Source organism: Artibeus jamaicensis, unplaced genomic scaffold, assembly GCF_021234435.1.
Source record: "Artibeus jamaicensis isolate MK-2021 breed Jamaican fruit bat unplaced genomic scaffold, CSHL_Jam_final contig_867, whole genome shotgun sequence".
In the NCBI taxonomy this organism is placed as follows: Eukaryota; Metazoa; Chordata; class Mammalia; order Chiroptera; family Phyllostomidae; genus Artibeus; species Artibeus jamaicensis.
Window position 1 is genome coordinate 2,515,591 of NW_026521995.1, and position 17,734 is coordinate 2,533,324.

The window sequence follows — 17,734 nt, forward strand, 5'->3', positions numbered from 1 at the left end:
CAAAACATATTAGATCACTATACAAATGGTGACAGGCTTTGGGTTGTTGAAGAAATATGCTCTGAATTCCATGCTTTATGATTTCATTCCAGAATGACAGTGAAATCTGCAGGGACAAGATTCTGGACTGAGAACACAAATACCTGCTCCCACAGAAATTCTCTGTGTGGGTGACCTCGGGGAAATCACCTGAAATTCCTCCACTCAGTTCCATGATCTGGAAAATAACTGGGTTTTGAGAGATGGTTTGGGGATTTTCTCTCCTGCTCTATGATTCTATGGTATGATATTCTATGACATGCAATACAAAATGGGACAAAAATTATTTAAGCCACTTACATCACTAACGAGTTTGGTGCATTTTCTGGCCAATTCCATGCTCAGGTCTTCGATAACAGGCTTAAAGAATACCTGTCCAAAACAAAGGGAAAGGAAATATATTTCTAACCATGAACGTAGAGGAACAAATACCTTTCTTCAGCAGGTGCTTGCCCACTCACCTTGTCTTCTTCATTTTCTTCTTCCTCTGTTTTTTCCTCTTCAGTTTCATCTTTTACATCCTCAAATACAGGAACCCTCATTTTCACTCTGTGTGTGTGTATATATTCTTTTGAACTCACCAGTATAGCATCAGTCTATGTAGTACAGTACCCTTGAGATCTTAGCATCCCTGGTATTCTGGTATAAATGACCTTGCCCAGGCCTCCGCTCTATTTAGCTCACACTTCACTCTCCTTATCACAACTCTGTGTTAGTGGATGGAACAGGATCCTGGGGGTTGGCCAGGGCTAGCTTCCCAAGGGGAAATAACATTTCAACAAGCAAAATTCATTTTTATGAACTTTAAAAGTCAGCATTCTTTTAACTTATTATGAAATTCAAAAGAGATCATTTATTTATATTTCATTAATTCAATTCATTCATAAAAGAATTTGAAAAAGGCTTCAAAATTCTGGGGAAAGCACTCAGTTGTAACACTCAAGATAGCACAGTCAAAAGCCTGTTATCTTAAAGAATTCCTCAACTCCTAAATAAAGCTTTCACCGAAATGTCAGACATACCTCTGATTTGGGATGGTGAATCTGGATCATTCAAATTTATTTCATTAATGTAAGTTAAATTTTTCATGAGATATAAATGTACTTCCCACATTCTAAAAAATACTCACTTTACATTAGCTGATTAAAGCCTAGTAATTTATTATGAAAAGCTCTTTGAACCCTTCAAAGAATTTATTCTGAGTTAATTATGTTAATCCTACACTGCTAGTGTATGATTTTACTTGTAAACATCATTAAACATGAGAAGTTGCAGTTAACACAGGTTGATATATCATTTAAGAATTCAAAACAATACTAGTCATCTCTTTCAATTCTGCCCATCATGTCAATTTTTACAAATATGCTATTTATTTGTATACCCTTCAATGCATACTACATACTCAGAAAAGCTTGGAAAAATAACCTAGAACAATATTTATAACGTGATATATGTCATCCGTTAGATAATTAAACTATAATTCTCAAAACAAACCCTTCACGTTGATGTAGGTAATCTTAAGACTCTATCCAACTCATAATTTATCAACTTGCTTATTTAAATCCTAGGGTAAATTAATATTTATACAGCCATAGCACATAAGCATTGCACATTAAAAATCACCCTATGGTGAATAATTAAACTAATTATATAAAATACAACTTTATTCAAAATAATACATCATTTTTAATAGCCAAGTATAATTCTGTTTTCTCTTGATATCCCATCTAGTTTTAAATTTATTTTTTAATTCCCTTGGCCTTGCCTAAACTAAAAATCCTGACAAGAAAAATTTCTATATGGTCATCATGTACAGATATTTCTCACATCGTGTTCCATGAGAATAAAGTTCCACTGCGATTCTGAATGGAAACAAGGGGTTTCTTAAAGGACCGTGTTTGGGGGCACCTGTGCGCTAATCTCTACCCCTGCCACTAGAGATCCACACACCAGTGACACACTGGAAGTTCTGAGAAGATGCACATTCAAGAAAAGTGTTTAAATTTGCTTAACGCAGCACTTTCTAAACATGAAATCCTATCCATCTAGTCTAATCTAAACTACTTACCCACCTAACTACCTATTTTTTAATGATATCTGATACTCCAACTAACACTTCTCTGTGAAATATTACTTAGGGAAACACTGTTCTATTCCAAGAAAATAAGTCATGTTCTAGAAGAATCATTGGTCTCCTCATGAAACAATTTTTTGACACAGGCTAACTTAACAGCATCAAATATCATGCTTATAAACAAAATACCAAAAATAAATGTCCCAAGGGTAGTGAATTTGGAAAACTTAAGTTTTAAGTTTTAACTTTAAAATAACAGCCTTGTCAGGCTAGTACAGAGAAGTCTACAAGGAAATTTCTCCTTACATTAATTATAGTTGTTCCATAAAGGAGCAGAATAGGTGGGTTCTGATTGATTCCCTCAAGTCCTCTGCCAAAAGACTATTCTATAGAAAATTGATTCCATTACCTTTACTTGGAAATAGAGAAGAGCATTTTTCATAATCTTTTCTTGCAAAGTTTTAGGAGTGTAGGGAGAAAATATTGCCACAGTGGCTTAAAATGCATCTGTTGGCTAATGTTTAAGGTGACCATACTTGCATTCCTCGTGGTAACACCTATTCTCCATGGTGAATTGCCTTCATCAGACTTCAAGGGCTGCTTTTCCTCATTTCCATCAGGTAATAAGTTCTTACTGATTCTTCACCGCACTGGAAAAGATCATGCACAAACATTTTGAAAATATAACCAAACACCATATGCAATGTGAACATAAATTTTCCATTTGCAATTTTAGAATCAAAATTTTAAAGACATGGGTATCCTTAAGAAATCAATCCTACTAAAGACTTCTCTTTTACAGAGGGCAAAATCATGGTCAAAAGAAATTAATTATGCGTCTTATTCACAGAGTTATTCAGTGGAGCACCAGGACCAGTACTTAACGAGAGCCCTATATTCATGCATTCAAACACTTGTGGTTATGCCAGGCACTGTGCTTGCTGTTAGAGACAAAGCAGAAAGTAAAATATACTTAGTGCTAAGATAAGGCAGAAAATGTAAAAAGTAGTAAAGATCCTTACCAATACAAGTTTTTTAAAAGTAGTAAAGATCCTTAAAGTAGTAAAGATCCCTTAAAAAGTAGTAAAGACCCTTACCAATACAAGTTTTTATCTATCCAATAAAGGTACACAGTTCCAGGAAAAGCATTTGAAGGGTGCAACTCTATATCATCGATATGTTTTTAAAGGCCAGAAGGGCCTCATACAGCATGACTAAAGCTCATGCCTGTTATAATACAGAAGTCTTTGGTCTCACTAGGGTTTGATACTTATGGGTAAGCAATGCATTTCCATAGAAAGTACAGGGTCCCTCCAGTAATTCAGGTCTCCAGGGATACAGCCCCTGGCCAAGGAAACATTTCTATACTATCACAAGTCATGCAGTGCTCCACAGTCTCAGTGTTGTTAAGGTCACATGAGACAAGAATGTCTTGTGTTCTGACAAATGTTTCATACTTATTTCACTTTCCCTCTTTTCTTTTCTTTACAGTGATAGAAACTGTGTTTTTTCCCAAGATGGTGCTGAGTACTTCGCAAACAAAAATCCATGATAAACAATTGAAATATATTGAAATTCAATTCTGAGTTGAGGAACACTTAAGAGATAAACTGATTTTTTTAACTTTAAAATTAATTCAGCATTCTTATTATAAACCATTTACCTTAAATGGCTAAATGAAAGAGGAGTTAGTTCATCTGACTTGTTTCCCTGCCACAGGTATTTTTGTCTGTTTATTTGTTTTGATTGTGGTTTGTTGTTGTTTATTGGCTTGGCTTGGTTTTTTTTATGACTGTCACCCTGAAGGTTCTCAGTTTAATTTCTGGTTACTCTAATTTTGCTTCATGTATGTCCTCATCAACCAGAATCTGTCCAAAAGAGAACTTTACTAATACATGAAGGGGGAGGAATCATTTCTTATAACAAGAAATGTAAGCTCTCTAGGGCGGTTTGTTCGTTATAGAAGAGTTTTGCTTAACATTAGCCTCATCTGTTTTTACAATTCACATTCACTAAGCCTATCCTCTTTTTAGTGGCTGTTTCATTACTATTTGTTAATTCAAAATCAAAAGAATATAAAGCAACTTGAATTAATTGTCACTCTTACCAACTATGCCATTAAAATGAGCTTTAATAGAGTGTTTTTCTGTGTTCCTATTCCCGTTTTCACAAATACAGATCCTACTCACAAATGAAAACCATGTATCTACACTGGTGTTAGAGGAGAAAAACAAAAAACAAAAAACTACAAATAACTTTTGACACAATTTCCAAGTTGAGTGTGGTTGGGATGCCAAATTTAAAAATATGTACTCTTCTAAATATTTGGACAGAAAAAAAGTATTCTCGTTCAAAGTCTATATTAACATAAGCACCCAGGAAACTGAAAGACTAGTTTAATTTGCTACTTACTTGAGATATTAGTTCAGTCTTAACAACAATAAGGCTAACACCTCAATCACTTCTACAGTCCTTCACACCAAGAGAAAGAAGCCCATGGTCTGAGTAGCCTCTATATGGCCGGTCGCCAGAACTAAAGGATTACATGGGATCAAACAGCTTGGCTCTCCCCCAAAGCAGCCTTTGTCTGCAGTTTTGTGTGAGAGGTCAGGAAAAATTGTGAAAGACTTTGAAACTGGCAAAAAAAAAAAAAAAAAAAGAATTGGAAAAGATTACCTTGTGTCTTATCTGGTGTTACCTTCTGGCTAATTTGGCCTTTCACTGTCTTTGAGCAATTTTACAACTCTATAAATTGTTGAAAACTGTCTTTGAGCAATTTTACAACTCTATAAATTGTTGAAAACTGATAACAATGCTAATGATGCATCATCCACACAAATGCAAGTTCACTGCTTCCTAGGGAAAGCAATTGATTGTTGCCTTGTTGATAGACCCTTTGGACACCTACTTGTAAATTCATTTCAGCATTCCTTATTATTCACTTATGTGTAGTCCTTCAAATTTACCTTTGAACCCCTTGTAACATCTTACTAGTACCCTCATTAATGAGTTAAAATCTTTGAAATGTGTTCATTTTATGTTTTATGAGGATCATGATTTCACCATTAAAAAAAAATCCTTTCACAGATACAAATGATTTAATCATCCTCACTTCTTTGCTTTAACAATCAAACAAAAATAGAAAGGGAGAAGGCGCTGTTCAGTAAAGACCAATTCTCTAGACTGTAAATATAGCTGCAACAATTCTTGGTGTTTATTGACACTAGCTTTTTGTTTTGTTTTGTTTTCAGGTCCGATCTCATTTGACTATTGGCAAATGCCACGTGTGTGCTAGTGTATACGTACACTCACTCACAGAACATGCACACACACAGAACACACACATGCACTCAAGCACACTTAATTCAGCACAGATGCCAGTTTCCTCTTGAAAAGCACACAAGGCTTCAGTAAATGCAAAGACATAATTGCTTCTCACATCTGGAAAAACTTAAATATGAGAGAGGATTTATTGAAGAGGCTCTTTGCTTGGCTGTCAACACTGTATCAGGAGCCAGAGAGAGAGCAAGCTTGATCAGTGCTGGCAATCCTTTAACCCTTCAGAGAGAGATGTTCTACTAATTAATTTATAACATGTCCTGCTTACATGATTTATGAAGTTTCTGAAAACACAAGAAAGTAAATAATTTCCTAGTAACTAAGAAAGAAAAGCTGTTTTTGTCATGTTTCCAGGGGCAGAGGGGAAATTGTACATTGAAATTTGAAAATAATGTGGAAGTCCTTTTAGGATTTACAGGAACTAGTATAAAGGACACATGGACAACAACTAAGGGGTGGAAATGGGAGGGAGGTGGGGAGCACTGGGGGGTGGGCTGGGATGGGAGTAAAATACAGAAAACTGTACTTGAACAACAATTAAATTTTAAAAAAAGAAGGAAAAAAAGGAAAGGCTTTGGGGTTGTAGAGCATATTGAAAAAAGCCATTAGAACAATAACATGTAAATATACACAAAGCTAGACAATTTAGTTCTTTACAGAGGAAGTGTAATAATATTTCTAAAAGGGAAGTAGAAGAGTTATACGAGCTCAGAGAAAGAAAAAAATGAAGAGAAACTAAGGAATGGGCAGATCTTCCCCTAGAGAGGATATTTAAGCTGGAATTAGGTAAAGTGATGGGGTATAGGGAAGGCATCCAAAAAGCATTAATAAAGACCCAGAAACGAGAGCTGCAGAAATAAGAGCTTCAGCATCGCTGGTGCATACAATGGAGAGAGACAAGGGCAGCGGAGCATCAGTAACTAATGACCTCAGGGAGAGCTAGATGAAGCCAGTGTGGACCATGAACCCTTTATAAATAACAGTTCCTGGTCAATCAGCTATGGATGGAAACAGCGGGTCTACACCTACTCTACCCCCTTCATATACCTGAACTTAATTTTTACTCCTTCGTTTTATCATTAGCCAATTGAAATATTCCTCAGGTACGCTGGGCTTCATGAAAATGCACAGTGAAGAAATTATTCCCAGGTTTATCAGTCTAGTGAAGGTTGTAGTCAAGGGAAATTCACTTACATATATCCTCAAATAAATGGAAACTGTTAAATGCATTTGTAACATGAATTTCACACAACTATACAATTACAATTTTATTATTGAAATGCACCTATTTTTTTCTACATTTTACTAAATAAGTTCTATTAACATTTCTCCTTAACCTTAAGTGACCAATTACTACACCTAAGTTCACTAAGGATTTCTTCTATCCCCAAACCATGATTTCATCCCAGTCAAACCAGGGGAAACAGCACAACTGATGGCCACAAGTGCACCACTTTTGAAGCACTAATTCCTGGGTCTCATATCAACTGTTTCCACTGAGTATTCTCAAATGTAACTCAAAATATAAGCGCATATCAAAATAAGAGCATAATTAAAGTAAATGTGCTGTTTAAATGTGCCATTTAGAACAGCTTTAAGATGTTTTATTTTGTTTTAATATATTTTCTTGATTATGCCATTACAGTTGTCCCATTTCCCCCCCTTCATTCCCCTCCACCCTGCACACCCCCTCCCACCCACATTGTCCCCCTTTAGTTCATGTCCATGTGTCACAAGTTCTTTAGCTTCTACATTTCCCACACTACTCTTGCCTTCCCCCTATACTTATTCTCTGTACCTTCTCCTGCCCCCTCCTCCTCCCACTCCCCTGTGGCTAACCCTCCATGTGATCTCCATTTCTGTGGCTCTGCTCCTGATCTAGCTGTTCACTTAGTTTGCTTTTGTTTTAGGGTGTGGTTGTTAATAACTGTGAGTTTGCTGTCCTTTCACTGTTCATATTTTTTATCTTCTTTTTCTTAGATGTTTTAAAATAATTGGTGAATAGTGAAAACTAGTTTAATAGGTATTGGTAGTAATTTCTCACTGAGGACTCTTTTTGTCATTTAATATGTGTGTGTGTCTATCTTCATTTACTCATTTCACAAATATTTCTTGTGTGCCTTCCTTCTATGGAACAGGAAGAGATTTTAACCTCTTCAGATTATCCACGAAATAAAAACAACAAAAATCCCTACCCATCTCCCCTATTTCAATCATATATTCATTCATCAAGTATTTATTGAACATCTACTTTATGCCATGCACTATAAAAGCTTTGTATCGCCAGCATATTGCAGACACTGAATATACATGTGGTAGTCAATATTTACTACTTTATTTGGTTAAAAATATGTATTTTCTTACACTACAATAAAATCTGTTAGACTAATAAAAGCTGCACTTTCAAGAAAGTAGAGGAATGTTTTGTAGAATTTTTCTGAATGTTCAAATAATTTTGTAGACATCAATTTTTTATCCTATTTTCATGCCCTAGTTGTATCTATAGATGGTTTTCTCCACCCATCTTTTCTCAAGTTGTGTAGGCAAAAGTTTTCTTCATAACCCCAATATGCTTGGCATATTTTTAATTTGCTCATAAAGTGGCATCCCTCAGGCAATGTCTATCTGTGATGTTTTAATCAGCTCAGAAATCATTTTCTGGAGCAGTTCCATCCAGTTAGACATATAATATGAACCACACAAGTAGTTTTAAATATTTTGGTTGCCACATTTTTAAAAAACTGATTACATTGATTTGAAGGATATATTTTATTTAGCTCAATATATCCAAAATATTACCCTTTCACCATGTGTTGAATACAAAAAGTACTGAGATTTTTACATTCTTTAAAATACTAAGTCTTTGAAATCCAGTGTTTTTTTAATGTTACACTCACAGCATATCTCAACTCAAAGAAGCCACACTGGGCAGGGGCCACCATGGCGGAAGGGCAGCTGTAAGGTGATACAATAAGACTGGAAATCAGCAGCTAGTTTTCATTTTGATCGCATATACCCTAAATGTGAAAAATACACTTAAAATTAAACTTAAGATGAGAATTTCAGAATCCTAATAATAAGAAAGCAATAAAAGCTACAATCTATTTCAGTTTCCAGACCTATCTAAATCAGCATCCTCTGTACAGAAATGTATTTCATTAAGGGTTTAAATTGTTATTATAAATAATAAATTAACTCTTTAAATTGTCTTTTAATTAATTTCACCAAAGGTGCATTCAAAATGCTATCTTGTTTCATTAATGAAAATGACATATTTAAAATCCCAGCAGTTTTCAGGATAAACATTCGCTCTTTAATTATCCATCTAATAAATACATAATTATATGTGTGAGTAATAGGTATTCACTCTTAATTTCTCAATCTAAATAGCAAAAAGTCCGAGTGGTGAAATATTCTCCACTGTTACTACCATTTTTAACTCTTATAATCCAATTTAAAACACACCAGCAATTTGCCCATCAATTTGGCCAGGTAAATCCTTTTAAAACCATGCTATAAAGCAATGTCACAGTGAGCTATGAGATTTTAATAAAGAGGCTGATGGATCATTTTAAGGCCCAAGTGTTTTACTGAAATGAGGTTTTTCTATTAAAACCCTTAAATTTTGAAATAATAAACAGAAAAGATCTTCAGTAGTGAGAGGAAAAATACCTCAGAGTTCTGTTCCACAGACGATTTTGCTTATTTTCTTGATGGAGCCAATAAAATGAATATTTGTTTAACTGTAAGGATTTTTAATAATATCCAAATGCAATAAAGTGCTTTTAATCTAAAAATACTGTTACTAAAAATGGTATCTAAGGTCTTAAGTTTTATTCACGTTATCCCTTTTCCAAGCTCTGCTGAAAATTTTGGAAAAAGATGAAACTCTATAAAAATGTAGGGAGGTGCCCTGGCTGGTGTAGCTCAGGGGTTGAGTGCTGGCCTGCAAACCAAAGGGTTGCCAGTTCCATTCCCAGTCGGAGCACATGCCTGGATTGTGGGCCAGGTCCCCAGTGTGTGGGGGGGTGCATGTGAGAGGCAACCACACCATTGATGTTTCTCTCTCTTCCTCCCTCATTCCCCCTCTCTAAAAATAAATACATAAAACCTTTAAAAAAATTAAGGGAGGTGTTTGAAAACTCTTAGAAATCCCCTCTACTGGTCCCTACCAGGTACTGCAAGAAGGAACAAGAGGATGATCACAGTATATCTACATCAAGCACTGTGCCATGGGACACATATACATATCCCCGTTCAATCCTCACAACATCCATTTCACAGAGATGCTGGGACTAAGAGTGATAACTTGCCCAAGTTTTCACAACAGATTCAAATCCAGGTCTGTACTGCTTCCATCTGGTGTAGGACCTGAAGAATGGAGCAGCAGAACGTTGACTATTCCTTTCTGATAGTGATATTATTTTCTATCATCTTTTTCAATTTCCAACTTCAAAGGAATTGTCATTACAGATGGTTCTTGAAAGAAAGGGTACTCCCTATACTATGGAGACAATTTAGTTATCATGACTGGCCAAAACTAGAGCCCCAGGAGTTAGCAGCAAGAGTGAAAGCAGGCAGCAACGAATGGCTGTCACCTTATTTGAGAAGCTTTCCAGTTTACTACTTGAGCAGTACTTTTTCTCCCCTGATCACTAGATACCAAGATCATAAAGTTTATATTTGTGGTACTCTTAAAAACGATTCAGATGCATGTAAGATATTGCATGCACAAATCAAGAAAGTGGGATGGAAAACAATTTATAAGGCAAATTTTACTATATCCAAATAGAGCTTGCCCTTTCTACATAGCTGCCTTGACAACCAAAAAGATCTGCAAAGTTTTCTTTTAATTATATTCAGTACATAAAAATTTATAATATAATAAGAACTCATTGAAAATACGTGGTAGTAGTAAGCTTTTAGTATGCATTCTCTGATTTACTCAAAACTAATGAAGAAAATTTACCAAAAAATGCAAAAATTTTCTAGATGTAGTCTAGAATATTAGAAAATTTTCACTCCAAACTATAATAGCAACAATAACAGTATGAATGAAATACTGCCCTTGAGCTAAAAATGAACATTTTATTTAATAATGTAATTTTTAATGTATGTACACTAGCTATTTAATGTAAATCTATCCATTTTTAAAGCACAGAGTAGCCACTTTTAAGGATTTCTATGACAGACTGTCCCCAAAAGTGAATATCTTATTTTTTATTTGACCTTTACTGTATTTTTCCCATTAGCATTTAGTCCCCTTCTACCCCTTCCCCCCGGCAATCACCACACCATTGTCCATGAACACTGAACATTTTAAAGAGCCATCATACTATGAGATTCTTTTTTATGTCAAAACTTTTATGTAAGTATTACCATATTTTTAGGACTATAAGATGCACCAGACCATAAGACACACCCAGGTTTTAGAGAAAAAAAATAGGAAAAAAATTTTAAAGGTAAAAGTGTAAAATATTTAATAACATAAATAACATAATATTTCACCAATATAAATGTAAACTACATTTACTAGCCAGGTAAGCTGCATTTGGACTATAAGATCCCCCTTTTCCTCCCAAATTTGGGGGGTAGGGAAGTGCATCTTATAGTCCAAGCAATACGGTAAGTTTGCTGAAAAAGAAGTAATTTTATTATCACATGTTAGTGAAGTAGCAGGGACAACTTTTTTCAAGATCTGAATTAAGCTTTGACACTAGACTGTTATTATCATAATCCCATAAAATATTTATTCTATAGAAATATCACTACATTGCATTTGATCAAGGATGAACTTGATCATTATTTTAAGATTTAACAACACTATACATGTTATTTCCTTTGACAGTTATTTATAGTATTTACATTATTTCTTCTTGTACAAACAATCATGAGTTAGGGAAACCTCAGCTTTTAATTTAATCAGGTCAAATAGACAAATTCTATAATTCCATCTTAAGCAAAGTACTCATATGTATGAATTTCTAAATAGCTTTAGATTTTCTTAACTTTACAAGATGTTTTGTAGAAGCTACCTGATGGCCAATTAAGTGTGGCCACCTTGTAAATACAAAATTTAAAAAAGGGGTAAATTATCTGTATTATAAAATCTAATCTAGGATGGAGTTGAAGACGACTTTAAGAAAAAATGATACAGTTTTATGCTTTAGCTAGTTCTTTATTTAATTCATCTTTTATTATACTTTAAGTTCCATATTTTTTTAATTTTTTTCTAATTTTCCAAAACACAACAGTGGCAAATGTTCTGTTTAAGCAAACTATCTTTCTTTAAATGTTTAAAGGTTTAAATTTTATGATCTAAGGGCTAAATTTTTTTCAGAACATCACCAAAATGCATATTTTAGAGTATATTACAGGCTTTTGTATTGCTTGTTTTTCAGAGACAGAACCAATGACTGTATTTGGGGGTGATGATTTGACAAAAATTATAACCAACTCATGAACTACATTATGATGGGGCTTCTGCTCCAACTCCTTACTGTACTCAAAACTAGAACACATGTGTGACACTACCTCCCACACTGAACTGATAGCTGAATTTTATTCTATTTTCCAGCCTGGCAAAAACTCTACAATTGACTAATAAGAATTATCAGGAACAGAAGAGACTGGAAGCCTGCTAGATCCTCTGAATGAAGTGTAGTCACGAAGTCATCATTTGGAAAAGGGTAACACTCAAAGTGCCACATCTGATATGGAGCATGGAAAAAGGACCACTGAGGAGGAGTCCCAAGATATGGGCTCAAAACCTCACTCTACTGTTGAACTGTATACAGTGGAGGGTGGGTCATCTGAGGTCATTGGTCCTTTACTTTCTTATCTGTAAATAATAAGGCCAATCCTCCTAGTTCTAAGATAGTATGATTACCTGATTACCAAATTTATCTGGTAATCTACTAATTATCATAGAACAAAAAGTTCAAAAATGAAAACATTATCAACAAATTATTTTATCAAATCATTTTTTAAAATCTGTTTTGGGCCCTGGCTGGTGTAGCTCAGTGGATTGAGCATGGGCCTGCGAACCAGACAATCGCGGTTTGATTCCCAGTCAGGGCACATGCCTGGGTAGCAGACCAGTTCCCTGCAGGCCAGTTCCGAGCAGGGGATGCACAAAAGGTTGCACGAAAGGCAACCATACATTGATATTTCTCTCCCTCTCTCCTTCCCTTCCCCTCTAAAGATAAATAAGTAAAATATAAAAAAATCTGTTTTGGTAAAAGAGGAATAGAAGTAATCCATGAGTATGTTGAACAGTAGACACTGGTAATTCCTTTTCACATCTTACCTCATGGCAGACTCATATAACCTCTCTAAAAAGTAAGTATTATTGCAATCTCCAAACTGAAGCTCAAGAAAATTATAGTAATTTGCTTTAAGGTAACATCAATAGGACTGAATCAGATCTTTCTATATGTTTTTGTATCACCTCACCAAATATACCTACTGCACGCATTCAACACTGTGATATTATGTAGCTGGTATCTACTTTTAAAAACTCCTTTTGTATTTTGAACCTAATCAGGTATTACTGAATGGCTAATAAAGTATAGAACATTTATAAAGCCCATTCCCATTTACATCAAATTGTTTTTAACTATTATAAAGACGCAGCCTTTAAACAACTATCGGATATTTTCATGGTCTTTTCTAAAAACCAGAGAATTTAACTCCAGGTAGAAATATAAGAAAGAATAAGTGGTTTCTATATGCATATAAAACAGAAATGTATTCCCAAGGAAGGGAAAATCGTCAATGATACAGCTATGCTGAGTATATTCATGGCTATGTGTTCCAAAATTGATATAAACATAATCAGTGGGAAATTAAATTTTGCTAGAGCCAAGGTATGGCTCTGAAAACCTTTTAGGCATTTATCTTTACAACGATCTCATGGGGAGTTCAAGCTTGCTTTCGAAAATGACACTGTCCAAGGCTCTAAAAAGCAGATATTTATTGTAGTATTCAATCTCTTGCAAGAATGTCCTGGCAAATCAATATAAGAATATATATAAGAGTATAAGAAGTTTAACATAAGAAAACAAACTTTTCAAGTCATCGCAAATGGGAAAAATTATCTTAAGCAGTACCTTTCCTTATCCCTCAATTTCATTAATATTCTCTCTCAAAGTTATAATAAAAACTTTTATTGTTCTTCACATTAATATTTTAGTTGTTCTTCATGTTGAAACCAGAAAAATAGGGAATAAAATAGGGACTGCCTTAAAGAGACTTGGCCTGGAGGAACAAGGAACTTAGAGCAGAAACCACAAGGAAGTTAAGAAAGAACACAGGGAGTGGAGAAGGCGGAACTACAAAACCAATGGGGCTGAACAAGTAGAGGACCACCTGTTCAAGTGTCTAGGTTAAAATTCTTCCATTACTCAAAACCCAGAAAGCTTAGGTCATGCTCGCACCACCCAAGTAGCCAGTAGCTAACAGCCACATTTGCTTCTACACAATGCTTGCTTGCTCGCGTCTATAAAAAGACAGCTGTAAGCGCTTAGGGCGGCTCTCGTTTGCAGCTCTTATGAGCACCGTGTCTCCGGACACTCTGAGGGTCCGCCCCTGCGCAGGTTAAAACTTTGGCCAATAAAATAACATTTCTGAATCCTGAAAGTTTCTGACAATTTGTCTCTCGCGTTGGTGGATGCAACACTTCACACTATTTTAGTTGGTCTGCAAATATGAATGCAAATGGACAAAAAGGAAAAATCACTTTTTAAAAACAAACTAGATGACCGATACAACCTCATTTTATATTAGTGCTGTTTTATATTTTCAGTTGTGTTACCATCTCCCAAAGGACTGCTTACAGACTGTGACTTACAAAAAGAGCAAATCAATGGTATTGATATATATGAATTAAAATTTTATACTGCTCATGTATATATTAGTTTCAAATAATTCAGTGTTTGATTCAAAATGTCAATATTTGAACTACTGTGAGTAAGTGACTATGTTAGGCACTACAGTAACTATGATATAACAAAATCTAGCCTTTCATACACAAAGAGCTTATAAGCTATGAGCATAGCTGAAGCAATTAGAGAGCATAGGAAAGTCATCAGAGGAATACAGAGTGCCACAAGGATTCAGAGGATGAAGAAAATCACAAATACTGGGGAGACCCTAAAGTTCCATGAACACTGCTTTTGATCTTCACGTTATAAAAATGAGTCAGTTTTTCAGGAGTGAGAAAAAGGGGGTTAGAAGATGCAGCACAAGTAGAAACAGCAGAATAGCCGTACCATGGCCGCCATGAGAAATAAGTCCCGGATGCACAGAGAAGATGGGGAGGGAGGAGCACACAGGAGGCAGAAAGAAAACAGCTTCAAATGTCAAGCCAAAAATTTCCCATGTAATTCAATCAGAGATATTACATCACAAAGTTTTAAGCAGGAGAGCAACCTATAAATCCAACATAGAAAGATTAATCTAGCTGCAGCGTAGGTAGGATATGCTGAAATGGAAGGAAAAAGAAATACCAGAAGAATGCAGATAGTCCAGGCAAGAAATAAAGACTGATAGCAGGGCTGGAAATGGGCACAGGCCCAGGCATGTTGAATCTAAAATTAAGTTGTTCGGGCAGAGTATCAACCATCAGTTAGACATGCGCAGTGGTCAGACTCAGGCATGGACTCAGCACAAGGAAAGAAATCAGAGTTCACAGAGCCACAAGCAAAATGATGGAAAGTAAAGGAAACAATTTTCAAAGGCTCCACCTAGGAAAAGCAATTCATCCCCAAAAGACTGCTGATCACTCAAGCTGTACACAGAAAAAAGTACACTTCTAAAACAAGTTCTTTCACGCAAAGAAAAAATTCTGTCTATTCTGTTTTCTTAACAATTCTCAAAAATTAGACTATTTTAGTGGAGTACTTCATTAAAAATATTTATTAAGACATTGTTATATGACTTAGGAACCTGAAATATAAAAAAATTATGATCTGCACCAAGGGGCTTTTAAAACCAGATAGATGCTTGTCTGATTACAAAAATAATAAATGTTCACAATTTACTGGAAATAGCAAAAAGCATAAAAACCACATATTTAAAATATTATATTAAAATTGTTTAATTTCATTAAATTCTTTTTCAGCATGGGATGGCTTTACTATTTAACCTTTTTATCCATACCAATAACATATTAATTTTATATTATATTAGTAGGTTTTCTAATATTGAACCATCCTTGCATTCTTAGGTTAAATACTACTTGCTTTTGATAAATTATTCTTTGAAAGAATGTGATTTTATAGTGTTTGTTTATACAATAATATGTAGGTAATAAGGCATAAATAAGTTCATACTAGAACCATTTATGTTCATGAACTGGAGTTTCCTTTTGACAATCTCATCTTTTTTGTGCTTTATGCCAATTTATGTACCTTTGAAATGGTTTTTCCCTGAAAATATGAGTCATTAATAAAGCTATAGCAGAATCATTAATAACTTACCTGTGTGGACCATGCTCAGGTCCCAGACTGAATCACATAACCTGACTATCCAGCGACGGCTCAATAAGCCCAAAGCAGACACTGCAATTGGAGAGAACACGTGCACTGGCTATTCATCGGCCAATGAGAATGTGTTTCATGAGTTTGAGCCAAGTGACACATAGCTGTAGATAATCATGTGATCGTAAGTGCTGGGGCAATAAGCCCAGATAGAATCAGGTGGGTAGCTATTTTCAACTATAATCTGATAAGCAAGCTAAGAAATACTGTATTCAGAGAAAAGCAGAGCCAAAGAACTGAACAAACCCTAAAACACCTGGTAAAAGAGATTTGCTTTCTAACAACCTCCCAGTTCCCATTAAGTTCAGTCTCACTTGTTGGAATTGTTTCCTGTGAGGTTATCCTATATTCTTGCTATAAATACCTTTTTTCTTTTTGGTATTACTTGGAATTAAGCATTCCCAGATAATATCAGGGCCAGGAAACTTGCATAATATTAATTATTTCACAATATTTCTCAATGTTTTCCTTAGTTATTGCATAGCTCTGCTTTTCTAATTCCTCTGGTGTTAATTTTGGTAGTATACAGTTTGTTTTAAAAACTCATTTATACTTTTCAGATTTATTAATATCATGATCTCTTGTGGGTTTTGAGCTTAATGATAAGCTAATCAGATGCTGATTAGAGGTAGAGGTAACTACACATCCAGACAGATGACTGAGTAAAAGTTGTGGAAATAGATATATTAAATTATCAAGGCAACTTTAATAACAAATTTAATATATTGGTGACATTAGCTGTCGAGATTTACTTTTTGTGTATTTTCTTACTAATAGCTCTTTATAATACAGAACATGAATCTAATAAAATGGAAATAAACCTATTGTTAAAATAATACTTTACCAACAAATACTTTTTACACATTTAGATATACAAGAAACTAGGCTTTGAAAATATTAATGATGATGTTTTAAATCAAATTTGCAAGCTAACAGAACATATTTATATCCTGATAGTAAGTGAACATTCTATTAAAAACATAATCACTAAAACTCACTTCCAAATGTTATCATAAACTTATCACTTAGTTACATAGCACAGTAAAGCATTAATGATTATCTTTTTTATGATAAATCCTTATTAACTAAGTCATTCCCCATTTCAGAAATAGCTAGCCTTTTATTTCCTGGGTGGAAAGTAAAATATAATGAATCACAAGGTAATTAACCAGTCATCTAGTTTGACTTAGATGTTTGATGAGTACAGTTTGCAAATGTCAGAGTTCTACAACTACAGACAAGAACTGTTGCCAGTGCCACCCCCAACTTCTTATTATACACAACCCGGAAATGTAACTATACTGGAAGAACCACAAAAAGGGAAAGGATGGCAATAGAAGCAAATTATCGATTTAAAACATAAATTTAAAATGTAAATAAGAAAATGCAACAAAAATATATTTAAATGCATCAATTTAAAATATAAAAAATGTAAAATGTAGACATACCTAGGTTCCTATTATTAAATTTTTCTCAAGCAGCTCTGAAGAAAACAATTTAACTTTCAAATAGTCTCTTGATTTAAAAAAAAAAAAAAAAACTTCTACCTTTGTTCAGGGATACAGTGTGTCCCAGCTGAAGCTGCTCAAGGCTGTCTTTCCCCACAGACTGGATACAGACTGTCTTTCCCCACCTCTGGAGCGGCGGGGCAAGGATGCTTGAAACAGTCTACACGCACCCTGCACTACACAGACAGGAAAAGTCATCTGTGGTTTTTTACTCTTCAAATTTAAGAAAGAAA

At 34.7% G+C, this 17,734-nt stretch overlaps 1 protein-coding gene and 1 long non-coding RNA gene across 9 annotated transcripts in view; both read right to left on the reverse strand.

The window, feature by feature from the left end:
• Window positions 1–17,734, reverse strand: part of NEBL (nebulette) — a 347,697-nt gene that overhangs the window by 107,312 nt on the left and 222,651 nt on the right. For 6 of the 8 annotated variants that reach the window (XM_053673463.1, XM_053673461.1, XM_053673460.1 and 3 more), the window contains exons 1-2: window positions 501–701; window positions 340–411 (exon numbers count right to left, since the gene is read on the reverse strand). The exons of the other annotated variants lie outside the window; for them this stretch is intronic. In XM_053673463.1, coding sequence (XP_053529438.1) covers window positions 340–411; window positions 501–581 — 153 coding nt within the window. In that variant the 5' untranslated portion in view covers window positions 582–701. Of the gene's footprint in view, window positions 1–339; window positions 412–500; window positions 702–17,734 lie in introns of those variants that run through there. 8 annotated transcript variants of the gene reach the window in all.
• The window catches only part of LOC119050879 (uncharacterized), a 51,959-nt gene continuing 36,750 nt past the window's right edge, over window positions 2,526–17,734 (reverse strand). Inside the window, exon 4 of the long non-coding RNA XR_008393038.1 lies at window positions 2,526–2,763. This is a non-coding gene — a long non-coding RNA (uncharacterized LOC119050879). The remainder of the gene's footprint in view (window positions 2,764–17,734) is intronic.